Raw genomic sequence first — 25,694 nt, 5'->3', positions numbered from 1 at the left:
GCTCTATTCCGAGGTTCTCATGACCTCGCAACATCAAACTCCGCCATGTACCAGTTCTGAATAGCCTTTGTATCGCCCGTAATGGCAACAGTATCATACCGCTTCCTTGCGTCCTTCGCCAGCGACCCGTTGTTCACCATCCTCCCAACCCACTTTCCATACTTCCTCCCCGCCGCGATAATCTTCTCGACGGCAGCCACAAACTCTGGCTCGTCGCCACGCGCAGGGACGTATCCCAGAAGCGACTGCGCCAGGTCATTGGGGCCAATAAAGACCATATCCACGCCAGGCACAGCACAGATCTCATCAACGTTCTCAACTCCCGCTCTCGTCTCGATCTGAATCATTGTAAGGATCGTCTCGTTCGCAGAAACCATATATTCTGGCGTGGTCAACCCGTGCCCGATAGCCGGGAACGCCGAGCCCTGGCCACGCACGCCCTGCGGGGGAAACTTCGACGAGGCAACGACCTGTCTCGCTTCATCCGCGGTGTTGATCTGAGGCACCATGATCCCGTGGGCACCAGTGTCGAGCGCGCGCTTGACGATGTCATGCGCTGGGCCGCGGATACGGATGATCGGGGAGACGCCGAGGGAGGAGATGGCTGCGACGGCGTTGTGCATTGCGTCGTCGCTGATGTGGCCATGTTCACAGTCAATGATGATGCCGTCCACGCCGGTTAGGGCAATTATTTGCGCCATGCGTACGGAGGGGATGGCCATGAATGTCATGAGCGGGTATTCGCCGGCTTTGAGTTTGTTGAGCAGCCGAAGGCGGGGGTTGGCGATGGTGGTCGTGTGGGCGGTTAGATAGGTCATTGTGTCGGTGTTTTGCTATTCTGGATGGATTGAAAGAAATCTCCGTTATGTTAGTACTAGTGAGGCATGCCTTTATGTATAGTATTTCCAGAACTTTTGCTCTCTAACTGGTGTCAATGTACTGCATACTTTCATCATGCCCCAGCCAATCACCGTATGGAGCACCAGTGAAAGCTTATCGGGAGGAGCTCCGCACTACTTTAGGGTTCGCTCCCCCCTCCCGCTGCACTGAAGAAACGCCGGGGCTCCTCCCTTAATCTTGTGACTATCACTGCAGTCTTAGTGGAAAGCAAGACTTCTTGAATGGATAAACTTCAGTCTACTTTGGCACCAGTTAGGGACGTTTTGAGCTCTGAGAGCAGTAGATGACCGTCAAGGGGTGCTCTCTGGCTACTTATAAGTCATTGCTTGTCCCCGGACGGAAGTCCGAGGATGCATATCTCATGCAGACAACTTGCTCTGAACGGCTACAATGGACACTAAAAAACGCCCCCCGTCTGTCCAAATTGCGGACAAAGCATCATGTACAGAAGAACAAATATCACCCCTGCATCGGATGCCTGAGACCCTTCGCAGCCTCAGCGAGGATGATCTGCGTGATCTCAACCGGAAGGTCGTGCGCAAGGTTGATTTACTCGTCCTCCCGACTATCGGCATCCTGTACATCCTGAACTACATCGACCGACAGAACCTTGCGGCGGCCAAGCTCCAAGGGATCACCGAAGATCTGCATATGACCACTGAACAGTTTGCCACGGCCGTCTCCATTCTCTTCGTGGGCTACTTGCCGTTTCAGATCCCGAGCAACCTCCTCATCACTAAGATCTCCCGTCCAGGCATGTACATATGCTGCGCTGTGACGGTCTGGGGCTGTATCTCGGCGGCGACGGCTGCAGTCAAGAGCTACGGCCAGTTGCTGGCGGTGCGAGCCATCCTGGGCATGGCCGAAGCGGTCTTCTTTCCCGGAGCCATCTACTACCTCTCAGCGTGGTATACGAAAAGAGAGCTTGGAAAGCGTATTGCGGGGTTATATATCGCACAACAAGTCGGCAACGCGTTCGGAGGACTCTTAGCGGCGGCCATCCTCCAGCTCAACGGTATCCACCACATCGCCGGCTGGCAGTGGCTCTTCATCATAGAGGGTAGTGTGACGGTAGGCGTAGGCGTCATCTGCAGCCTTATCATGCCCGAGTTCCCTCACAACAGCCGCATCCTCTCCCCGCTGGAGCGTGATCTCGCCGTCTGGCGTATCGAGTCCGAGGCTGGAGCCGCAGAGGGCAGTATCGAGAACGAGCATGAAAGCGTCCTCCGTGGGTTTACCAATGCCCTCTCCGACCCGAAGCTCGTCCTCCTCATCCTGGCCAACATGCTGTCGCAAACCCAGGGCTCCATTGCAAACTACTTCCCCACCCTCGTCGCCTCGCTCAACTTCTCGCACACGGTGAGCCTGCTCCTCACCGCGCCGCCGTACATCCTCGCCGGCGGCGTCTATTACGGGATAATGTTCTACTCCGACCGCAAAAACACCGTGTACCCCGTCATCCTCGTCTGCGTCGCTATTTCTATCACCATGTACATCATCTCCATGACCACCCTCAACGTCGGCGCGCGGTACTTCTCCATGATGATTCTACCATTTGCCTCCGTCGGCCCGCAGCTCCTCCTCTACAAGACTATTAACCTGCACCTGGCCCGACCAATCTCCAAGCGTGCGGCTGCCTCGGCACTGGTCAATGCCATCGGCGGCACGTCGAATATCTGGGCCTCATATTTGTACTACTCGTCCCCGCACTTTTATGCGGCGTTTGGTGCGCTAATGGGCGCGGCTGTTTTGCTGGCGTGCACAGTAACTGTTTATCGGTGGTTGGTTCGGAGGGAGAATGACAGGCTGGATTCTGGGAAGCCGGAGGAAATTGCCAAGGTTGTGAAAGGGGGTGTGACGGAGGAGATGGTGCAAATGGGGTGGCGGTACGAGATGTATTGATTGAAGTGCTGAAGGAGATGTGTCCATCTGATTAGCTACTTGTCTGTGTAGTCTCTTGCTCTGTGTTGTCGTTCTGATCCCAATCTATTGATATAGCATATGTAATAGTCATGATACTGGAGTCTGGTATTACTATGTAGAACACATCCAGCTTTCTGCTCATGTCTGTCTTCCCTAGCAAGCAAGCTAGGGAAGACCTCATGCAGCAAGTTCGCTCTTTCTTGTCTTCACATGTGCTGTTTCTGGTTATTAACCATATAGTGAACAAATGACATTATCCTATCAACAACTCATATACGAATTTCTACCAATCAATTTGGCACATCGGAAACATATGACATCTTCTCTTGGATGAACATTCCAAACGGCCTAAACCTGCGCAATACATTCTATCTCAATCACCGTCCCGTCGCCAGGAGGCAGCGCCTGAAGACACGAGCGCGAAGGCATCGGCTTCGGAAGAAAATCAATATACACTTCATTCATCGCCGCGAAATCCTTCATATCGGCCAGATAGACATTGTACTTTACCACCTGTTCCAGGGATGATCCGGCCAGCTCGAGGACTTCTTTTAGGTTTTGCAATACCGTGCGCTGTACGGAAGATGGTTTAGCATCCGGATGATTGTTGGACGTTGTATACTGCTGCATGTGAAGACTCACTGTCGCTTGCTTGATCTCGCCGGTCGCAGTCTGTCCGGCACAGAAGACGAGGCCTGGGACCTTGACGGCGGGACCTATAGGGATTAAGCATCCTGGCTGATTTTGATGGACCGGTGAGGTTGAATACTATACTCACAGTTGTGTGGCTTGGGAGGGAACTTTTCGCTGGAGATCAATTGACGGGACATCGTGGCAGACAGTAGAATCTGGATTTGCAGTGACTGGAATAGGATGTGAGATGAGTATGACCGTAAATGACTCCTCAGTCCCCTTATGAATACGGTTAACTCAAGACTGGTCCTTGCGTTTTCTACATAACGTGTCGATTCTACTCCTCCCAAGGGGCGCTGCGCCCTACGTTGGGAGGAGCTCCTCCGCCCCACAGGTGCTCATCGAACCACGGCTGTCCTCTCTGTCAAGGTTAAACCCTATATCGAAGCTGATAAGATAACGCCTGAATAGTTGCAAGGGAGGAGCTCCAGAGGGAGAAAGCAGCTGATGGAGTAGATTGACTGTTCACGAGGATGGAGGTGCAGAGGTAGGTATGGGACTTGTCCTGCCGCTCATATGATCAAGTTGTCCATCTGGAGATCAACAGATGGAGAAAGTGTGCCAATATAAATGTGCGACGAAATAATCGTATAAAGTGGCCTGGAAATTCATCGGACTGGTCTTCACAATCAACTACACTTACACCGTCAAATTCAACCAGAGTCAATCAAAACCGAAGTCATGGCACCTACTGCTCCGTTCAGTCCCCCTCCCACTACTGGTAAACCTTTTGTCCCCGAATGGATCCCTCCTCCAGTGACCAAGGAAAAACACAACTTCGCTCAGCTCAAGTCGATTGACCTCTCGCTGCTGGACTCTGATGACCCGACTGTCGTTGAGAATCTCATTCAAAAGGTCAAGGTAGCCATCCGGGATGATGGATTTCTGTTCCTGGAGAACTACGGAATTTCCTTGGAGCAGGTAGGATGCTCTCCCAGTTATAGGCGACGGAGAGGGGAGAAATTGGCTGACAACTACCTCATGGCACTTAGCTCCATCGTCAATTTGCTCTAGCCCAATATCTCTACAACAACATCAGCGAGGAAGACAAAGAACGCCTTCTTTTCGACCCCGACACCGGTGTTTGGTCCGGTTATAAGCACCCTTATGGATTCAAGGTGGACCGCTACGCTGTAATGATAGCACTTTATGATTATACTAACTCCTTGGTCAGCGCCATCGCGGCACCCCCGACGGCATCGAACAATTCAACTGGTACAAGCCCGAGTGGGAAGACATTAACCGCGTACCCCGATGCCTGCACCCCTTCATGGACGAGATCGAGGCATTCTGCAACTACCTCACCCAATCTGTCAACCGCCGGCTCCTCACCCTCTTCTCGCGCGTCCTTGAGTTACCTGACAATTACCTTTGGGACAACGTGCAATCCCACGGCGGCCCAACGGGTGAAGGTTACTTTCGGCACGCGCTCTTCCGCCCCGTCCAGAAACAAACCGAAGAGGCATCCAAGGGTCTGCGCATGCACGGCCACACCGACTTTGGACTGACGACTTTGCTCTTCTCTGTCCCGATCTCATGTCTTCAGATCTGGGGCCGCGATGAACAGTGGTACTATGTGCCGTATAAGCCTGGCGCCCTGGTGATCAACATCGGAGATACACTGGAGATTGTCTCGGGAGGTCATTTCAAGGCAACTCGACACCGGGTTTTCAAGCCGCCAGCGGATCAGTTGAATGAAGAGCGTTTGTCGCTGGTGTTGTTTAACAGTTCGGTTGGTGATTTGCGGATGGCGCCGGCGTATGGTGAGTGTGCCTGTACTCTCTTCTGGGTATACGGGTCGTGCTGATATTGGAGCAGAGTCACCACTCATTCAACGGGAGGGCTGCATCGAAGAGCAAGGCGTCTACAAAGAGTTCAGGAACCTCACGGCTCAAGGAAAGCTGGTCCCTACCAATCGTCAATGGCGCGAGATTCAGATTGCCACCTGCACAGATCCGACCGATACAGTTCGCAACAGGGTCGGTGCAGACCAGGTCCTCATTGATGGCAAGGTCATGCATCAGAGGGAATACATGGGCGTCAAAGTTGTTCTACCTGTTTGAGAGTGACCGAGCCTTCGAGAAATACCAGATGTTAGGAAAGATATTGTCATACAGTGGTAGCTAAAACATGCAGAGGTTTATTTCAAATTGTATTCTAGTCTTATCTCAGACATATTCTCCCTTGGACTTCCCACTTATGGGCAAAGATAGAAACCTGCTCAATTACGAGCGGGAGTACAGGCAAGGGACATACTATTTGGTTACTGCTAAGTTATCATATACCTCTGACTCTGGGAGAGTTTGACATCCTAAGATGAAAGGACGGTGAGAGTTGGTACATTCACTAGATCTACTCTTCTAGTTGTATAGTTGATTCCTGGAGCTTATCCCTGGTAGATATGAATGTACAAAAGCCAGTGTTTCAATATCAGGATTATATACTTATGTAATCTTGATTATGACAAGAGTTATACCTTTTCGAGTTACAATGTCATTGCTCATTAAACGAGCCTGGTATAGAAAGGGATACATGGTACCGGTAACCCGAGAGCCCTCACGAACACCCGGAAACAAGCATAATCCATGTCAGCATTGATTATTACGTTTTGGCCTGTCTTACAGATCACGTAGGCCTGCTCTGATTATCACTCAACTTGGCTGATTGGACGAAACCAGCCCTGCATACTGAGACCGTGCGGATCTACCACAGCAGCCATACGAGTGCGATATCTGTCAACCGGGTTTCTCCAGGCGGTACATTCATCATGCGTCACAGCAATAGATAAGTTGGGACACTAAATCCCACGGCCAACCTTCCAGAGATCTTCTCCAGCGTCATCATGCATGCCACCAGAAAGACGGTGAGCGGATCGGAAGCACTGCAACCAATTCAGCCCATTTTCACGGTCGAGTTTCCCGCGCCTATCCGACATATGCTGTAGCAAAGCTGAAATGCGACGAGGCCAAGCCATGTGGCCGCTGCGTGTCTCGCAGTATCCCCTGCGAATCCATCCAGGATTGGCGAACTCTGCGGCGCCCGGGAAAGATGCCTCCGTAAGGTTGGTGATCCAACGCCTGCTGGGTCACAGGGGGAGGATTGCTTCCTCGCCGTAAATTCAGAGGACCCTCCGGGGCTTCTACTTCCTGGCAAACGTCACATCGAGGTTGTATTTCAAATAAATAAGGACCGACTGATTCAGATTGCAAATGGACCATTCCTAATAAATGATCGATAACGCGGTAAAATAAATACATCACCAGCAGAATCGAAGCAGACGCTGTCCATCCATGGCCTCCGCTCCACATCCCTTCCATGAGAGGAATAGTCTCGCATCAGCAGGCTGTCGCCCATTCAGTTCTGGGCAACACACTGGCTTGTGATCTGCACCACAGTCAGAGTAGAGGAGGCCGCAGCAGAGCTCACAGCAGACGGACGCGGTGCCTCGTCTGACTCACTTCCACACGTCATCCCCAATAGGCGTGTCCAGAATATCCGTCTCTACCTTGTCCGCAGAGTCTGTCCAGAGGTTGAGACCGTTGAAAAGCGTCATGCTGTCGTTGTAAATACCGGGAATCTGGTACGTACGGCTCGGGGCCCCGCCGCCGGAGCCGGTGACCTTGACTTGGGCGCAGCTGTGCCGGTCACGTTAGAAAGCTTGTTTGAGGGAGGGGAGGAGCCATCATCCAAGCTCACCTGTAGAAGAACTCGGCCTCGTTGTTTTGCGCGCCATGAAGACCCACATGTTCAGCACGAACGAGATACTCGCCGGGGGGAGTCGCTTCGGGGATCTGGAACTCAAACTCCGACATGCCGTAGGTGCACCAGGCACCCTTGGTGAGGTCGCCACTCTCATCACACAGGGTCTTTTCCCAGATCTTGAACCATTCGCCATCGCCTTCATACTCCTGGACATTCCCAGTTGGCGCCTTGGACATATCTGTGGGGAAGTCTCGTTAGCAGTCCGGGGTTCGTCAATATGATATCCGCAGGAAGGGTAACCCTACAAACTTGGCCCGGTCCGGGATGCGCAATCGTACCATCGTAGAAGAGCTTCATCGCTATCGTATCGCCGGCCGCGACCTCTGCAACCTCGGTCTTGGCGGCGTTGCTGAACGAGCCTAGGTTACAGCGGAAATCGCTGTCACTGGGAGTCAGATTGTCGTAAGTGGAGGTCCACTTGGTGGGCATGTAACATTCACTCCGAGTCGTCTGCCGAATGTACTGCCAGTCCTGCGACTCCTGGCCGTTCAGCACGAGTTTGCTGAAGATGTAGTGCGCAGTAGCTGGGCGAGCCAGCGCCGCCGTCAGGGCAACTACCGTGGGAATGTACCTCATTGCGATTCAACAGTGGTTGAGGTAATGTGAATGACAACGAGTTCAACTCTGGAGAAGGAAGCTTGAAATGAAAGAGAAAAGGAATGAGAGAGATTATATATGTGCGCCGGGCAACCTTCCCAGTGATTATCTCCCTCCCTGGCCACTTTTCTATCCTGCTCTGACGCGCCACCAGTCCATAACCCGTGCCAGCGGGCTGTTTCAAAAATGGACGATTGTCGCGGCTATATGAACCATCGCACTTTCTCAATCAGTTTCACTAATAACCCCTTGAGAAAGTCTAGTCCATGCATCGGCATTGGGCAGCTATCGGAAGCGGTAAACAAAGCCGAGGAGGCAGACATCAGTTCACTCAGATCTGGAAATAGACAAGACAGAGGGCTGTCGAACGACGAAGCTCAGTGTCAGTGAACTTGGACCGAGTTCGGTCTAGATGCCCTCATCGGCATCAGTCATTAGCTGTTTCATATTGAGCTGAAGCCCAATGAACAGCTAAAATGACAGTACTGGGGTAAATCGGGGATCCACCATTGTAGCAAAGCCCAGAGTACGACGAGGCTACAATATGCCAGATACCATCTCTATGACCGTCCGAGAGGTCAGCATATCCTTACCCTTGTCTTTGTTGAGCATAAGTAACTGGTATCATAGTGGATAAAAAGGCCTCAAAGAAAAGGTCGGCCTTTGTGAGGAGGAAATGGAAAAAGATGGCCTCTCACTAAATGATCTCACCATTCTCTTAACACAGCTGTGGTGTCAAGATTTCAAAGAGTACAGTGGGGCATGTCCTGATAGAATAAGGGTGCAGCTGAGTGCAGTAATTCTCCTTTACTGTTTCATGTCAGCGTGGTCTGGAGAAGTGCACAAGTCAACTACTCAGTAAGACTTATCCAGGAAACAGAAAGATAAAGGGGAGGAAGAGGATACCAGAGCATATATAATAGCAGCATGCTATAAGGCAAGGTATTAGATACCAGTTGAATATATCAGGCTGATTGTTGCGCAGCACTTTGCCCTCATAATTAAAATGGTGGATGGTGTTAGAATGCTTGTTCTAACATACTCTTAAGTTTATGTGAAGGGATACTGGAAGAAGAAAAGGTAGGAGCTTCCGATCCACGCATTCTATGAGATCTATCAAGAGGAGCTCCCGCTTTTTTTCAACTTCCTTATGTTCTTCATCCCGATGGCTTCTGCTGACAGGGCATTCTTGTGACTATGAGTTAGCTCAGGAGATCCTTAACGCGGTAGAATCTATAGAGTGTGGGCCTGAAGAAAAGGTGATCATAACTTTCAAATTCAAGCTGGAGGTCCTGGATGTTCCGGTCTTTCGCCCTTACAATAAATAGGATATCAAGCTCTCCACAGGGAGGTCTCAGGGAGCGGATGCTTTTGGGAAGGAGTTTGCAGAATAGGCCACAGGAGTGGGTATACTCATAATATTACTAGTTGTGCTTGTCAGCGCTAGGCTTTGATTGAAGCAGGTAGGACAGATGCCAACTAGTGAGTGTGAATGCCTGCTAACAGTGCTGGTACAGATAAGCACCACTCTGTGGCTGCACCCATGAAATATGCAGGTCATATCCATCAAGATACATTTAGCAGATCATATGCACACCCACTAAGCGAAGTTGATGGACTGGCAACATATCTGGGAGTTTCAACACAGCATGAATATATTCAAGATAGATGAAGCATGGGAATATACCACCATCCACAGCTGTGGCAATCCTTGCCAGCTAAAGCTAAATTTAAGTTCCAAGAGCAGAGCAACATAATTTCTCTCAACAACTCCATGCAGCAACTCAGCAAACAACTAGTAAGTTTACAGAGTCCTAAGGAGAGGCAGCAGATTCAGCTACAACAACACCGCATCTATAATTAAAAGCAAAGTCTATGCCTCGAAGAGCTTTGTTTGTAGCGGGCAGGGCCTGCTGAGTGCTCAAGCCTACTAGGCACTCGCGACCTGCCTTAGGCACCAATGAACTCCTGTCCAGTGAGGACACCAGCAGTCATGTGACCCTTGTAGTAATTAACATAGTAATCTATCTGGTTATATGATCTTGTCTACTATTTATATACTCCTTTTTATGTTCAGCTGCTACAGCCCTAGTTTGAAGCCTTCAGTAGAGTTGCATAACCAAACCGCTAAAATCGAATCCGACCCTCTACTGAACTCGCAGCGGTGAGGGTTTGGTTCTAAGCCTATGGAATCGCACCGGTTTCGGTTTCCCTAGGTTAGAACTGATTTGAGTTCGGTTAAAACTGTCGGTTTCGATTTTTGAAATTTTATCAGATTTAACTAACCAACCCTCACCGTTTTAGATAGAAATCACTAAATACTTAGATATCTCTTATAATTTTGATATCACTAGATAGCCCTAAATCTAGGCTATCTAATGATATAAATATCAATTCAAAATACCTAGTGGTTGCTGAGATATAAGAGAATAATCATTTCTGTCACAGGTTGGTATGAAAGTAGTGGTGGTTTATATATATATATACATCAACCTTCGACAATCACTATGACTAAGGATGATTTTAACTACCACCCATTCAGCCCTATAGATATTGAATTAATATTTTAGTTATAGATTATTATGATAATAATTACTATATATTTTATATAGGAATATTAATTTCTATAGGTATGGTAGTAGTATAATAGATAGTATAATCATTTGAAATGTCAAAACAGCAAAAATTCACCGAATGATAGCGGTTTAACTCGCCCAAAATCGAACCAAATCTAACCATGGTTAGTTAGTATAGGCCTAGCTAGGCCTAGCTAGGCCTAGTGGCGGATTTCGCGGTGAAACTCGAACCAAATCAGAACAGATCAGGTTTGGTTCCGATTTCTGAGATTTGGACTCGAAATCGCAGCGGTTCGGTTCCAACTGGTTTTGAACTCGCCCGAACTCGGACTGAATGCAACTCTAGTCCAGCGTATGTAAAGTCAAACAATGTCTGTAGTTCCAATCGGTGGTAGTGCATCTCTATATGATTTACTGGTTTATGACTGTAACTGTAGGCTGATTTGGCCCAATTGCCATTGACTTGGTGGAATAATGTCAACCTGTCATGCCATCCATAATAAGGGCAAGGGATCTGCACAGATGCATAGTCGAACCTTTGTCTCCGCTCGTCCCTGATGAATCCCTTAGCGACAAAGGCCAGCTCGAAGTGTCCAGTGGTCATTGGTTGGGAAAAGAGATATACTTGTGGCATGACATCCTTGCAGAGTTATCAGCACGATATCATCCGGGCAGGTATGGCCATGGCCGGGATCAATTACATACATGCCACTGGACAACGATGAAATCACCAAACACATGGAACACTAAAGCTCCTATCAACAAATTTTCATCCTTTAACAGGCCGTCGTCTCCGTCGTATAGACACTCTGTTCCTGCCAACCGAAGAGATGGCCAGTTATGAAGGATACAAGCGGGTAGGCGCAGTGACCCAGCCGCTACACTCCAAACACGTGCTCATGGCGTGGCCTCTACCATCTGATCGGGAGACGACGACCCTCTGCAGTTACGCATGGGGTCGGCCACTGTGCGAGAAATGGCGTACGAAGTATATCCTGGGTCTGTGGCTGAGACGCTACCGCCCCAACGCATGACGTTATCGACCTACCTCGGTTTTCTGGGAGGCTAGAACTTCGGTCTCAAATGCAAGAGTACGTACCTGCGTCGCATCTCCATGTCGTGGAGTCAGGTCTTGGTTTGCTCCCGTTGGATATTTCCCATCGAGGGAACAAGCATCATCATGCAGTGGCCGAGTAGGTGCCTGGCTTCTGGAAGGCTGCTTGTGAGCTATCCCGGCTGCGCTGCATGCCACTGCGAGTGAAGTTGTTGCCTGGATATGTGTCTGTCTGGCGTTTACCGGTTCTCTTGGACACAGTTGTTGGGCAGCGCTAGCAAAGGGTTTCATCGAAGAACAGAACAGACTCGCATACAGCCACCGGTCACGCATATTATGGCAGATATTCAATCTGCTATGGCCTTGTCGCGGAACCCAAGCATGTGAGTTGGACGCTGGGGAGACAGTATCCAATATAAGGTACTCCCATCAAGTACAGGCTGCAGATAAACTCCCTAAATCTCTAGGATAAAAGGAATTCGCAATCGGTCCGAGAAATATCGCTAAAGATCTAAAACAGAAACAGTCATTATGCAGAGATGCTTTTTCTATTCTTCCCCGAGTAGGGTTTTAGTAGTTTTACTAAGTAAGCCCTAGTCGATTCCCGCCAGTATAGTATGACTGTACATGCACAGCAATCCTAAGAGGGGAATGTTGTGAATCAAAGCTCGATTAAAATGATAGTAGAACTTTGTCGTATACAGAATTTGTTCCGAATATAATCAGATTGATTTCCTACCAATCTAATATCTACTGTGCATATAAACCCTCATGCTTTCAGATGTGAATAGTAACAATCGGTCGTCCTCTGAATAATAACAATACAGAAAGGTGTTTCTGTGGATTCTATACCGCAGAAAGAACCAAAACATTCACTTCAGATATCCAAAATTCGAATACATTATTGACGTGTTTGCTGACTCTGTTGTGAGAAAAGTTGTTGTCAAGTCTCACAAGCAACGCAAAGCAATCCCATGGAAGCCTGAGAGTTGGGATGACATGGTTGCCACCTTGCTTCTTACTTCGTAGCAGTTTGCAGCTATGCCTACAGTAGACCGGTTCGATTCCTCTGATGATGTTCCATATTGTTAGGCATATTAGGGCATATCAATAGACAGCCATCACCTTAATGCAGCAACAACCAAATTTCTCGTACGCATTGTTGGTACTTGATACCGCAATTCAAAGAAGACCTAGACTTTCTCGACGGCTAGTACTTTTTGGGTCCAAGTACGGATGTTCTCCTACCCCCATAGCCCTATGGCCCACGCGCTTGTCATTGATATCAACATCTTTAGTCGCTGCGTGGAAGACACATCGATTGTCCCAAAGAGCTGTCCCATCACTTGTTAGCGGCGAAGGATCTGCTGTAATGGGATTCCTTCAAGACTTACCGACGTCATTCGGGTTCTGCCATCTATACCGTACCTGCAAGTCATGGTTTGCGGTAATCAGCCGGGTAAACCACTGCAGGATGGCATCGCTCTCATCCTTCTCCAAGTCGTTGATATGCTGAATGTGATTTCCAACTGCGTATAGGGACTTCCAGCCGGTGACAGGGTTTGTTCGAATCACAGGATGAACCGCCACAAATTCGGATCCCACATTGTCAGGGGAACCTCGGGGCCGAGTGTAGAGCTCATGATTAAACTGTTTTCTGACTCTCTCATAGCTTGGTTGAACGAAGGTAGCGGTTAGACCCTCAAGGAACTTCTGGTACGGCTTTGAAATACGATCGTACAGCTCGTATCCAGATGCCCAGAGCGTATCTTGATTAAGGATTCGTCACGTCAGATTTGGTCGTTCCTTAGCGGGCAAGGAGAGCGAGGTGTGCTCGGGTGCATAGAAAGGAGCGGAAGACGTACCTCCACCCGGATTTGTTGGTAATTCAATGAGGCGCAGCATGGCATAATCACTTGGAACAATTTCATGCGCAATGTCAGTGTGCCACTCCTTGGAAGCGGATTGTCTCTTAGTGAACTTAGGGGGGGCTCCAAACACCGCCCTATCCTGCTCCGTACTAACGACATCGATTTCGTTATCGACACCTCCAAACGGTAGTCCTGCGTTAAAAAAAGGATGGACATGCAACCCAGATGTTGAGGGTTTCCCAGATAACTCTCCCAGCCGCTGGACAATTTCCTTCTGCAGACTATCGTCCAACCTGTCCTGCTTGCGAAAGAATACCACGCCTCGCTGCGACACTAGCACGCGTGTTAGCGCCATACCTATGCGGAATGAGGATGAGAAGAGGCGTTACCTGTGATTGCAAGGTCCCTAAGCAATGTATCTGAGTCCGGAGACTCCAGCCATGCTCTCAGATCGACGTCAGGGAACTCCCTGCCGATGGTTGGGGTCACGTCGAAATAACTGAATCGGTCCAGAGCGCCAGAGAGCTCCATGGGCTTCCTGGAGGGTAAGCCATCATGAGGTGTAGGCAGTAGTTGGCCTTGAGTTGCTTCCGTATCTGCAACTGCCCTCATCTTGAGTTGCAAGCTAGAACGTACTAAGTTGAAGGCCGATATTCTCCGCTTATACGAAGGGTAGACAAACAGCGTGTCTAAAGAGCATATAAGGTTCTGTCCAGTTGGGTAGGTATTGCAGTGTGTTAGATGCATGGATGCGACTTTGTCCAGGGTGTTATGTTACACGATGTTGCATCTCAACGGCATGAAGTGCACAGTGGCGACCTTTGGCAGCTGCTTCCAGACACTGGGTTACTTAACTCAGGTCTACTGGATACAACCCTTACATCAGGTGGCTTATGTTCACTACGGGGAATAAATTCGAGCTGGATTATGTGTCAACGAGAAGATCAGCTAGATACCCAGTGGTATCTAACATATCTTGATACGTAGACGTCGACTTCTTAGGCTGCTAAACAATCTATGGTAAACGTAGACGTTAGGTTATTCGAGCAATGTATCCCCAATCACCGGCACCGAGTCAAGCTATCTAATTTTCTTGAGATAATGCACGTTTGGTTGAATATGGACTCATTTCTACCTCTCTCATAGTTAGAATAATTTTTCTAGAAGCACGTAGCGATAAGAGAAAACAGAAATTATAATCCCCAAAAAATCGAACTTTTCCCTAGCAATATGCTCTATGCATACCGCTAAGTGATTCTCCTGGAAACAGGCCGTACTTGTTGGCCGGATCTACCTGCAGCATCAAAGCCCACCGTGGACCGCTTCGTTCATTGAAATCTAGCAGATCTCGATCATATTGTTGCAACTAATTAAGGGTAACCCCGAACGCGTTAGAGAACGAAAGGATCTCAGCCGGCTTGCGGTGTGGAAACGCAACCCCAAGGTGCCATGGGAAGATGAAGTATGCCCAGCGATGCATCCGATTAATGTATGTTTGCATCGCACCGGTCAGCTGGATGTATTCTTCCTTGGAAGCCAGTGTATCCAGAGCGTTCGAATACAACTGGCCGATCTGGAACATACTTTCAAGCCCGAGATCCGCCATGAACTCGAACAGGTCAAAGTTCTCAACTAAGAACTCCTTCGTGATGCGATTCAGAGCCGGTAGCTGGATCTCCTCATACTGAGCGATTTTCAAGAAACGGCTCATCACATCCCCGCCCACCACCATGAGGTACGCCTCTAAGTGGACGAGGACCGTGAAATACTGCTCTCCACTGCCGGCACCACTATCGATCACGCCCCATCGGATTTTCTGGATCTCTATCGGCTCCGCAAGCCAGACGCGATCGATCTCCTTCTCTATCAGGGCTTTGACTTCGAGCCAGTGGCCGTTGGGCGAGGCAGGCAGTGTTGCCACCGGGTGACTTTCAGGTCCCTTGAGGCGGGGACAAGATTCGCTGGAGATGTGCACTTCCATGAGCGTGTGGCGGGGCAACGCAACCGTCTGCTGGTAGACAAGTTTCCCGATTTCCTCCAGCTTGGGCAAATCCTCCTCAAACACTTCGGCGAACTTGTTGATCTTGGCACTCTCTGTGATCTTGCCGTATGTGATGCAGATGGATTGGCCTGGGGCGTTGAGATACACGGCGCCTCTATGCCGCTGGACCATGTGATTGCGGCCCAGGTGCACGATCCGGGTCGGAGTCCAGAAGGTCTCGCCTGCTATGACAACATGGCCCAGGACGCTTTTGAGGGGTAACTGACCCAGAACCTGATGGACGACGTCGGGGTTCTCGTTCACAAGGAGTCGCGCCCGAAAGGTATATCCTAGCCCAGGAAGGCGGAAGGTGATGTTAGGAGACGGTGAGGCCATTGTTGTTAAGGTGTAAGGTGACAAAATGCTCTCAAGCTCGCCTCACTCTCCCTGAAACGCTTTATATACACATATCGTTCTTAACCTAGCATTTCATCCACATACTACTTCTGTCTTGCCTCTGATTATGGATGGTGAATGGCTACTACTCCAAGTGGCTGATAGGATGGGTGCACCCATGGACTGCGACGCCACGGTGCGATGTAACTTGTAACAGGTCCATATTAGCAGCTCGCCGTCATATGTTAATATGTGAATGTCACCTAGACTATACCCTCATTTGCATACCGTTCCGACGTAAAGCCACACAGCTTTACCTGTATATCTTGTCTCATTGAGGCCTTTGGTGGTAGAGTTACATATAGCCGAGGCTACTTTTGATGAAAAATACCGAGACCGTTCTACAAAATTAGTCTTGGCTACATCCAAGCTCGCCTGTTCTGTTTGCAGAGGAGAGGTATGCGACCTGAGGTAGTAGGATGACATTCCTGTCTTCAGATTCCAGACTCAGAAGTTCCAGGAAAAATGGAGCAAGGTCTTGTCAACCGCGGGAGGCTCATTCTAACTGTCCCGAGGCAGTGAATCAACTATGGACGTTTCGAATCGTCCTTGCTCCGTAGTCCTGTATGGTATAGGGTGCCATACTGTCTTAAGTGGACGTTCTGGTTACCTGACGGGCCCACTCTTCAGGGTTACCTCTAGGCAGGTTGCGCATTTCCGTAAGTCCAGCTGGCTGGGAAAGGGGTGCTCCCTTGCGCAATGGTCGCATCTGGCGGGAATTTGGAACCGCCAGTGCACTGGCACCTTGCTTGGGCTTGTCTGGGAAGCAACGTAGAATGGTCTCTCGTCTGTCTGTCTGCTGTTCAGATGCAGAGGACGCTGTATCTGGACAACTATTCATCACAGCAGTAGTTGGGAGGTAAGCTATACAAGTCAGTCGTCATACTTTGTTGGTCTATGCCCAGTATTCAGTATTCTAATAGCTGTTATGTATAACGCCGGAAATATGTGATTATGTTGGCTCTGAATGCTCCGGTACCCGTTGTGGCTGTCTGCGGACGTGTAAGCTGTGTCCTCTTTCTTTCGCATAGTTCTCATGGGACTATAATGGAAGTATTCGGGCTATGGGTCCTCGGTATGTCACTCCAGATAGTCCGATACCCAATAGCAGGCAGCTATAAAAGCAAGCATCGTGGCCCCTAGTATGGCCGGCCATTGAGAGCAGTGAATTTTCTTCTCGACACAAGCAGCACAGAGAAAGCCACCGCATATCTCCTACCGGGCAGGGTGTCAAAATCTGCCACAATGGTCAATCCTCCTCGTCCCTCCGTCCAAGCGGATGACGAATGGTCTCCTCTCCTGTCAGTGATTGTGGGGCGAGCCGGACAAGCATGCTTCCCCAGCGCTCCTACAGCCATGATCGAAGCAACAATGCCTTCGCAGCACGTTCACCGATTTAAACCTCGGCACCCTTTTGATCCAAAGCTGATTGCCAAAGCTGACGCTGAACTGGACTACTTCGCAGCGATCCTCCAAGCAGAGGGAGTCCAGGTTTACAGGCCACCCGAGGGAGTCAATTGGCTGGACGTCAACGGATATACCGGGGCCATGCCCCGCGATGGGCTTATGAGCGTCCAAAATACGTTAATCGAAGCCTGCTTCGCCTGGCCCTGCCGTAGCCAGGAGATTGAAATCGCTTATGATGCCATCCTAAGCGAACTGGCCCTGGACAGTCGGGTGAAGGTGATTCGCCGCCCAGGACACACCTTGGCGGATACCTTGCTCGACGGGCATGAGGATTCCAGTCCGTGGGTGATTAACAACAGTCGCCCCGCGTTCGATGCGGCTGACTTTATGCGGTTTGGCAAAACCATCCTCGGACAACTCAGTCACGTTACAAACCAGGCCGGCGTGGAATATGTCCAGCGCTGTCTGCCCACGGGATACAAGATAGAGATACTCGAGGTGGATGACCCGCATGCTATGCATATTGATGCGACGATCCTTCCACTCCGTGAAGGGTTGTTGGTCTATAACCCGAACAAAGTCACGGAAAAGTCGCTGCGCAAACACGCGGTGCTGGCGGCCTGGGACCTCCGCCCTTACCCATTCACGCCGAAGGAGTCGGAAGATCCGCCGCTTTATATGACGAGCCCTTGGTTGTGCCTCAACGCGCTGGTGTTGGACGGGAAACGGGTCGTGGTCGAGGCTAGCGACCAGCGAACTGCAAAGTGGTACGAATCTCTAGGGATGGAATGCATCCTGTGTCCGTTCAAGCATGTCAACAGTATAGGAGGCTCTTTCCACTGCGCCACGGTGGACCTGGTGAGGGTTAGCGCACAACAGCACTAGGGAAGATTGTTAATCAATTCGTCATCAGTAAAGGTTCTGCCTTTTTTTCTTTCGCGGATTGCAAGCGGTTCAAGCAGTCCAGGCACCCCACCACCTCGACCAAGCTCTCCAAATAAGGAGGAAGGAATGTAGTTCTAGGCTGGGGCCTTTCCCAACTATTTGCGTTGGCTCACTAGGTAGTCAATCTACACCGTTCCTTTACCGGTAACTAGAGCAGATCCCAAGAAGACATGAAACCATGGATCGATCGATCCCTTGACGCATGTTTAACCCAAATCGATCTGTGTGGTGCAGTTACGCCTATGTCCTACGTCGTATTACTGGGCTAATTTCCTGAGTTTGCCTATTTCATAAAATCCTGCCTTGAGGCTATAATGACCTTGTAGTAACTAATTGTACTTATATCCCCCGGGGTTGACGGCCATCTACCGCTCGGGTGCAAAGCAGAAGAGTAAGACAGTGAATCCCTGCATTCCGAGAACCTAGCTATTTTTGCAAACGGCGCATTCCCCAAACGTCAGGTCGAAACTAGGCATTTTTGCCCTTACCTGCAGGCTCTCCTCCATATCCTATGTACGCTTTGGAAAGTTTCCAGCGCACATACTGTAGACGTAGATGGTTAGCATGACATTGCTAGAAACGTATCGTGGGAACTCTGTTTCACGCACCTCTCCAGCTTTGAATGGCTGCTTACAGGGAGGATTATCTTCAGAGACTTGGTTTTCGAGCACAGAAATAGTAGAATCGTAATCCACGCCAAAGAAGAGTGGTATAGAGTACCGCTCTTCTCCAGACAGATTGGCGACCCGATGGATGGTCGACTTGAACCGTTTGTTGCTCCTACAGAGCCATTAGAACCGTGCCTATGCTAGAGCCCCAGGTTAACATTACTTACCAAAACGATAGGGTATCCGAGATGTTGACAATCAGGGTTCCTGGCATGGGCGGTGCGAGGATCCATTCGCCTTTGTTGTTTAGAACCTGTAAAGCCGCAACACTGTCCTGAGCCAGTATCGTAAAGCATTCGTAGTCCTAGAGATTATCCACCGCGTTAGAGCATTCGCTCATATTCCCCGGCGAGCAGCTCACCGTGTGTGCCGCCAGCCCCGGGATCTCTTCTCCCTGGACGGGCTGCGGCGGATAATGTAACATTCTCGAAGTCACCCCTGGGAATCTCATCATTGAGTCAAAGAAATCTTCCTTCTGGCCCAGAGCCAGAGCGAAGATCCTCATCAATGCTCGCGAAAGCTCAAGGGCCTCGGCGAAATACTGTAGATACGTTGCGCGAAAACCGGGGATGATACTCTCCTCGGGCCACTGATTCTCCCCCAGAAGCCCGAAGGTATCGGGAGGAAGCCGATCATCAGGGCCTTTCTGCATGTCTCCGGATAGCTCGTATCCAATATCGAATGCTTCCGACCGAGCTCCTGGGGGTTTATCCAGAGCCTCTTCTTCCAGGTCGGGGTTGGACGATTTCTCGCCGTACAAGGGGCTATAACCGCGAAAGTTCTGGCATCAAGTCATGAAGCGTGCGTTCCACGATGATAACACCCACACCTGGATTAAATATTACGTACCTTCGAGTTTCCCAGGTAGATCTTCATTTTTTCCTCCTCGGGCAAGGAAAAGAATCGACGGGCAGCTTCTTGGACCCCATTGATCAGATCCTCAGAAATGCCATGGTTCTATGAACAACGGAGTTCAGCGCTTGCGCTCAGGTCATGCAACAGATACCCCGGACAGAGTGGATGGTACCTTGATGTAGAAGAAACCAACTTGGGTGCAAGCTCGGTCGACCTCCTGCGCTAATTTCTGCCGCTCTTGAAAGGTGGCGTCGTGCAATTTGGAGAGATCAATAATAGGGATGCTCTCGAAATCCACCCTTTGCAGATGCAGGCTTGGTTCTGTTGGCTTGGTTATGGTGTAGGACATGGCGAAAGTATCTCTTGTGGCTTTATTGAAAGATCTTGCTGCTCTGGTCGCTCTCATTCGGCAGCATGAGGCACGCCATCTCCTACTCATATAGAGCGCACTACCTGTCGCCAGCTCGTCGTGGGATACGACAGTTTCTGGACATGACATTTCCACGTCAGATGTCACTTTACTGTTCTCTATCCACTATCCCACTGTCAGCATGCGTATAAGCCTAGTTATCTCGAGCCCCACAGAGTCGTTGCTGTTGCTGTTGTTGTCATCGTGCATGCTACTACAACGCACGCCGGATCCGTCATGAAGGGAAACAAGGGCCCAGCGTCTAGTTACCTTCGGCTCAAGTGGCGATCCTCCATTCACGACTGTGCTAGCTCCTATGTTTTCTACCTCCGGCCTCGCATCTCTATCGCATGCAAACCCTTTGATCTTTACATCCCCCGCTGCCCGTCTGAGTCTACGCCAGCCAAGATCCGACCTGCAAAATGCGTTACCAGCGCTCCCCCATCGAGATTGAAGCCCCCGAAGAGGTTGAGCTGCCAATCCTTCACAACCTAAGTGACAGTGCAGTCGGCGACCGCACTCTGGAAGATCTGGGCATACCCGCTCCCAGAGAGCTGGCACTGGCGTACAGCAAACATTTCGGGAGCGATCGCTTTCGAGAGCTGATTGCACAGCGCGCGGGCCTAGAGGCGAGCGACATCCTTGTAGTCGCAGGCGCCTCTGCCGCACTGTTTATCGTGGCTACTGCCCTTCTCGAGGCTTCGGACCATCTCATCGTCACCCGGCCCAACTATGCCAGCAACATTGAGACCCCGCGAGCCATTGGTTGCAAGATCACCTACATCGATCTAGAGTTCGACCAGGGATTCCGGGTCGATATCAAGCGGATTGCCGAGGCCATCCGACCTAGGACAAAGCTAATCAGCCTGACCACTCCGAACAACCCGACCGGGACTTGTCTGTCGGCTGCGGAGCTGGGGCAGATCGCCGAGCTGGCGCAACAACATGGCTGCTACGTTCTCGTCGACGAGACGTACGCGGAACTCACGTATCTCGACCGTTTGCCAGGATGTGCCTCACTAGGCCCCCACGTTATCGGGGTCGGCTCCATGTCCAAGGCATTTGGTGTCCCCGGTATCCGCATCGGCTGGATCTCCACCAAGAACAAGCAGCTCCAGGAGACCTTCCTCGCTGCCAAGGAACAGATCAACATCACGGTGAGTGTTCTGGACGAGTACGTGGCAGAACAGATCCTTGAACGCTGCGATACGATACTTCCCCCGATCATCACGGAGATGGAGCGTCGTCGGAACCTGGTGGAGACTTGGGCCCAGTCGGAGGATCTCGTCGAGTGGGTGTACCCGGATGGAGGCGTCATGGGCTTTATCCGGATGACCAGAGAACCCCCCGGGGGAACGGCGGCGTTCTATGATCGTCTGTTGACAGAACATCAAACGTACGTCGGCCCAGGGCGATGGTTTGAGCGGCCCGATTCGTACTTTCGACTAGGGTATGGCTGGTCCAGCGCAGATAGCCTTGTGCAGGGCCTGGTCGCTATCTCCAAGGCGTTGCGTGGCTGATCTTCAACCGTGAATTTGTAGCTCGAGCTTGGTCTATGTTGCTTCTCCTTTCTCTGTCTTCTCCTCCATTCCTTGTATATCAGACTATCTACAAGAAATGTACTGTCTAATCCCATCTACATCACCTCATTCTTGGCGACCTGGCGACCCTGCGCAGGCAAATGTCGGAAATGAAACTCTCCCTTGAGGCCACTCCGGACCCCATCCCGTGCAGCAGCCTGCTTCATCCATATGCCCGTCTGTGCTCCAGCGGGGGCAATTTCGTACCGCAGAAGAATCGCGGCCAGCAGGAGTTTGATCTCCATGTTCGCCATTACCTTGCCCAGACAAACCCGTGCCCCATATCCAAACGGCATAATGGATGCATTCAGGCGGGCCCTTGTAGCCTCATCCTTCTGCAGCCATCGCGAAGGGCAAAATTTGAATGCATCGGGAAACAAGCTAGGATCGGTGTGAACAGCGGCAATCGAAGCGACAACCACCGTCTATCCAGGGAACAAACAGACTTTAGCGAGCACCACATCGCGGTATAGAAGGGGGGAAGTACCTTTTCCGGGAGATATAAGTTTGATCCAACGCAGCCGCCAGCGGGGATGACACGCTCGGCACGCCCGCCACTGGCCGGCCTCAGGCGATACACTTCTTTAAGACACGCATCAAGGATGGGAGCACGATCGATATCGCTAAAGCTTGGCAGGCCGTCCGCCTTTACCGACAGTGCCAGAAGTTCTGTTCGGAGTCTCTGCTGCCATTCAGGATGGGTACTGATATACCAAATCATATAGGTAATCGTTGCGGCAACCGATGCCTCTGCTGCGTTGATGTTGTCCAGAGCTTCTGCTGCAATATACTGTATCGATTCATGGGCAGGGTTGCCGTGGGACTCCTGCAGACTGCCTGGTCCGAGGTCGAGTCCCAGCTTTCTAGCCAAATAGACGACTAGACAGTCAAACCCAACCAGACAGCGATGATCATGTAGCGTGCGCAGCGTGCGGTCATACGTCCATCGAGCCAGATGCCTTTCCGCATCAAATCGGGCCGTATCCCCCCCAGAGACACTGGTGACGATCTTCACAAGTCGGATTAGCCATGGAAAGCGTTGGCGGATGGGGGCCCATGCTTGAGCTCGCTTCAGGTTGCGCAAGATCCCGCGCTCTTCGCATGGCCGTTTGGTAGCTGCAGATGCATGCAAAGAACCAAAGACAAGCATGGTGATATTATCGAATGCATACCAGTCGGCAAGTGGGTAGAACTCGATCGGTTTTTCTCCTTGAACGCTTCCCTCGATCTGGTGCAAGATGGCAAACGCATGGCTGCGGATGAAGGACTCAATGGCCGGTTGCCCGTAGATGTTTGAGCCTTGGAAGAACGCGGAGACGACGGCGCGTTTGCGTTTGTGGTCTGGAAAGGAAAGGGTCGTGAAGACCGACCGGCTGTCAGATGCGACGAAGTTGTTAAAGAAGGCACTCTTGTCGGCGCGACTGGTGGAGCTATAGATCTCGTGGATAGCTGTCAACGAGGCAATGGAAACCTGGTTCGGCGCAATACGGGCGATTGGGCCGTATTGTTGATGCCATGCAAGGCACTGCTGGCCACGGCGCCCCCGTATGTCAGCAAGGGCGATGCTAACGCCAAAATATCTATTCAACCACGGCCCAGGAACATGGTGCAGTGGTGATGTTCGTATTGTCCAGGCGAGAATGTAAGATAGGAGGATGGTGACCACAGCACCTATCAGGATAGGAAGTAGGCCACTGCCTTGGATCAAATCTGCCAGCATGTCAGGTGCGCCCAGTTGAAAATTGAGAAGTGGTTAGGCTTCACTTGGATGAGGCTCTCTGTATTTACCGGAGATCAGCGCTGGCCAGTAGGCAAAGACGAGATTCTTGTTCGTACAAAGTTGCCGGAAGAAGCGGATAGGACGCATCTGTTCGCGTGTGGATGATAGAGTACCTACGTAGTATGCTTCCCATGTTTCATCCTAGGCGACATGCCATCGCATCCACTTCACCGGAATGGAATTCGTTTAGTGTTACACTACCAACAGGGTCGCAGCGAGTCCTGCCTCATCTATGACATGTATACCGCCATTTCTTGGGCATTGATTCTGAAACCCAGCACTAAACGCTCGATTTAGTCGAAGATACCTGAATTAGTTCAAGGCGCGCCGGAAATAGACTGATCCTGGGGAGGGGAATGTTGGCCTTAACTCTTAACTCACTTTGCTGTTCTCTTCTCGAGTCCTAGAGACATCATAGCAATGGAAGCGACTATTTAACAGAATGGTCGCTGGGTTACAATAGTTTATCCTCTATGCAGGGCTATGTTTGATAGACGTTCCACCTACACTGCTTGAAAGTTGGGATGCTATGTAATGACACGTCTTGGCTAGCATACATTCCTTACAAACTTTGCCGCTATGGAGAATCAGGAGCATTGATAAAATTAGAATCTGCAATGGTGAATAGCCCTAGTGATTGGCATGCACAGTGTTCTCTTTTCTCTTTAATGCGCTGTTAACTATGCTTTCCAGGAGTTGGGGGAAGGGAATCCCATTTCCTCGAGCGATTGCAGGATATATCGAGGAGCTCATCGACAAGCCAGGAATTGGATTGACCTGTAAAATAGCCATGTTACTGTGAGTCTTGTATAGTAATGTGCGCGCTGTTGCTCTTACCTCCAATACCTGGGGTTTGGATTCTGCATCGAGCCTGATGTCGACCCGGCCACCGTCTCGGCAACCCAAGACATTCCATGCTCGTATGCCCATCTCGCCGACTTCCCTGACCCCTGGATGATCCATATGCATGACAACTTGTTCCACGGCTCCGCTTTCAAGGTTGTCTTTCCCCTGCAGGTGAAAGTCAATTTGTCGAGGTGAATTTTGGTCGTTAAGTGGTCGAAAGTTGTAACTTGCCAGTCCAATCACCCTTGCTTCGCGCCCAGTCCCTAGGATTCCAACACTAAACTCTTGTCCCGGCAAAAAGGTCTCAATGAGGATATCCTGCTGCGGAAACTTCTCCCGCAAGACTCTGATTGCGCTCTCCAGTTCGTCCTGGTTGCTGACTTTACTAGCAGGGACAACGCCTTTCGAGTCCCCTTCGGCATTGGGCTTGACGAACAGTGGATAGGACGACAACGCTGTGGCATGGGGTGATAGCTCGATCGCCTTTTGTCCTGGGGCTGGATCTAATGCCATTTCCTCAGTTCGAACAATGGCGAATGGTGGAGTCGGGATGTTGCAGTGTTCAAGCATGATCTTATTCCATATCTTGAGGTCAGTCATCAAACATACAAAAGACAATTCCCCTTTATTTGGCAGCACAAACCTTGGTCTTCCATTTATCTTGGCATAGCATCAATGTCGCAGCATCAGAAAAGGTGGTTGGAATTTGGTATGCTTCCAATATTCCTGGAACTTGCGCGTGCTTTGCTGGCCCATATAACCCGTAAGATGAGTTGAAAACAAGATCCCACTTTTTGTGTTCTGGAGAAGAGAATCCATGTTAGGGACTTGGATTACTTCGTGTCCCAGACTTTCAAGAGCCGAGGTGATGTCGGTGGCCTCATGTGCATGTAAGATCCTGGTAACCCTATCCTCACTATCGAACTCTTCGATATGGACGAAGCCAATTCTGATACAGCCTGCTGTCATGGTGATGGGGGCTAAAGCTCTCTCGTGTAATTTTCGACAGCGTGTTTTCGTGGGAACATGTAAGATAGGGGGCAGCATCCCAGACTATCGGGGTATAGGTGTATTTTATGACCCTCACAAGCGAAGGTACGGGTCTCATGCTATGTAGTAGCGGATGAACAGTAAAAGAAATGGAAACAAGAGATGTGATGAGGTTATTTACATTAAGTTACATTGATGTAATGTAACCATCCGCTTTCTGACACTATACAAAGCCATCCACTCGGTACTGATATGCACAGCGGCATATGGCATAGGCTGAAATTGTTTGGATAATGTCTTCACACATATACAGGCTCTGATAGACACCACAGTCGAAATCCAAGGGTTGGGGTGGGGAGTTAGAAGCCGTTGCAGGTAGTATAACGACACAACATGGACCG

At 50.3% G+C, this 25,694-nt stretch overlaps 11 protein-coding genes across 11 annotated transcripts; 4 read left to right on the top strand and 7 right to left on the bottom strand.

Annotated features, from left to right (window-relative positions):
• Window positions 1-17: 17 nt before the first annotated feature.
• On the bottom strand, window positions 18-818 carry ALT_6504 (HpcH/HpaI aldolase family protein; the record flags this gene model as incomplete). The annotated part of the gene is made up of 1 exon (XM_033562803.2): window positions 18-818. The coding sequence occupies one exon, from the start codon at window positions 816-818 to the stop codon at window positions 18-20; it is 801 nt and encodes a 266-aa protein (XP_033418694.2).
• A 472-nt stretch (window positions 819-1,290) lies between these two features.
• Window positions 1,291-2,802, top strand: ALT_6503 (uncharacterized protein; the record flags this gene model as incomplete). Its single annotated transcript, XM_033562802.2, has 1 exon — window positions 1,291-2,802. One exon carries the CDS (start codon window positions 1,291-1,293, stop codon window positions 2,800-2,802), a length of 1,512 nt encoding a protein of 503 aa, XP_033418693.2.
• A 369-nt stretch (window positions 2,803-3,171) lies between these two features.
• Window positions 3,172-3,653, bottom strand: ALT_6502 (RidA family protein; the record flags this gene model as incomplete). The annotated part of the gene is made up of 2 exons (XM_089600080.1): window positions 3,172-3,539; window positions 3,602-3,653. 2 exons carry the CDS (start codon window positions 3,651-3,653, stop codon window positions 3,172-3,174), a joined length of 420 nt encoding a protein of 139 aa, XP_089455542.1.
• A 544-nt stretch (window positions 3,654-4,197) lies between these two features.
• On the top strand, window positions 4,198-5,579 carry ALT_6501 (uncharacterized protein; the record flags this gene model as incomplete). The annotated part of the gene is made up of 4 exons (XM_033562800.1): window positions 4,198-4,437; window positions 4,509-4,634; window positions 4,691-5,279; window positions 5,335-5,579. The coding sequence occupies 4 exons, from the start codon at window positions 4,198-4,200 to the stop codon at window positions 5,577-5,579; spliced, it is 1,200 nt and encodes a 399-aa protein (XP_033418691.1).
• Window positions 5,580-6,313: 734 nt separating this feature from the next.
• On the bottom strand, window positions 6,314-7,854 carry ALT_6500 (lytic polysaccharide monooxygenase auxiliary activity family 9 protein; the record flags this gene model as incomplete). The annotated part of the gene is made up of 4 exons (XM_033562799.2): window positions 6,314-6,593; window positions 6,975-7,151; window positions 7,213-7,456; window positions 7,524-7,854. The coding sequence occupies 4 exons, from the start codon at window positions 7,852-7,854 to the stop codon at window positions 6,314-6,316; spliced, it is 1,032 nt and encodes a 343-aa protein (XP_033418690.2).
• Window positions 7,855-12,687: 4,833 nt separating this feature from the next.
• Window positions 12,688-13,988, bottom strand: ALT_6499 (TauD/TfdA dioxygenase family protein; the record flags this gene model as incomplete). Its single annotated transcript, XM_033562798.2, has 4 exons — window positions 12,688-12,839; window positions 12,900-13,274; window positions 13,371-13,709; window positions 13,766-13,988. The coding sequence occupies 4 exons, from the start codon at window positions 13,986-13,988 to the stop codon at window positions 12,688-12,690; spliced, it is 1,089 nt and encodes a 362-aa protein (XP_033418689.2).
• Window positions 13,989-14,742: 754 nt separating this feature from the next.
• Window positions 14,743-15,753, bottom strand: ALT_6498 (uncharacterized protein; the record flags this gene model as incomplete). The annotated part of the gene is made up of 1 exon (XM_033562797.2): window positions 14,743-15,753. One exon carries the CDS (start codon window positions 15,751-15,753, stop codon window positions 14,743-14,745), a length of 1,011 nt encoding a protein of 336 aa, XP_033418688.1.
• A 1,305-nt stretch (window positions 15,754-17,058) lies between these two features.
• Window positions 17,059-18,105, top strand: ALT_6497 (glycine amidinotransferase, mitochondrial; the record flags this gene model as incomplete). The annotated part of the gene is made up of 1 exon (XM_033562796.2): window positions 17,059-18,105. One exon carries the CDS (start codon window positions 17,059-17,061, stop codon window positions 18,103-18,105), a length of 1,047 nt encoding a protein of 348 aa, XP_033418687.2.
• Window positions 18,106-18,633: 528 nt separating this feature from the next.
• On the bottom strand, window positions 18,634-20,037 carry ALT_6496 (isopenicillin N synthase family dioxygenase; the record flags this gene model as incomplete). The annotated part of the gene is made up of 6 exons (XM_033562795.2): window positions 18,634-18,708; window positions 18,774-18,945; window positions 19,001-19,137; window positions 19,195-19,614; window positions 19,683-19,790; window positions 19,861-20,037. The coding sequence occupies 6 exons, from the start codon at window positions 20,035-20,037 to the stop codon at window positions 18,634-18,636; spliced, it is 1,089 nt and encodes a 362-aa protein (XP_033418686.2).
• Window positions 20,038-20,519: 482 nt separating this feature from the next.
• On the top strand, window positions 20,520-21,617 carry ALT_6495 (pyridoxal phosphate-dependent aminotransferase; the record flags this gene model as incomplete). The annotated part of the gene is made up of 1 exon (XM_033562794.2): window positions 20,520-21,617. One exon carries the CDS (start codon window positions 20,520-20,522, stop codon window positions 21,615-21,617), a length of 1,098 nt encoding a protein of 365 aa, XP_033418685.2.
• A 116-nt stretch (window positions 21,618-21,733) lies between these two features.
• ALT_6494 (uncharacterized protein) lies at window positions 21,734-25,272 on the bottom strand (the record flags this gene model as incomplete). The annotated part of the gene is made up of 6 exons (XM_033562793.2): window positions 21,734-22,102; window positions 22,165-23,387; window positions 23,466-23,544; window positions 24,295-24,888; window positions 24,947-25,104; window positions 25,155-25,272. The coding sequence occupies 6 exons, from the start codon at window positions 25,270-25,272 to the stop codon at window positions 21,734-21,736; spliced, it is 2,541 nt and encodes an 846-aa protein (XP_033418684.2).
• Window positions 25,273-25,694: the final 422 nt, after the last annotated feature.

Source organism: Aspergillus lentulus (genome assembly GCF_001445615.1).
Source record: "Aspergillus lentulus DNA, contig: Alt12, strain: IFM 54703, whole genome shotgun sequence".
Taxonomy (NCBI): domain Eukaryota; kingdom Fungi; phylum Ascomycota; class Eurotiomycetes; order Eurotiales; family Aspergillaceae; genus Aspergillus; species Aspergillus lentulus.
Note: the sequence above shows the minus strand (reverse complement) of the source record. Positions and strands in the feature narration are given on the sequence as shown.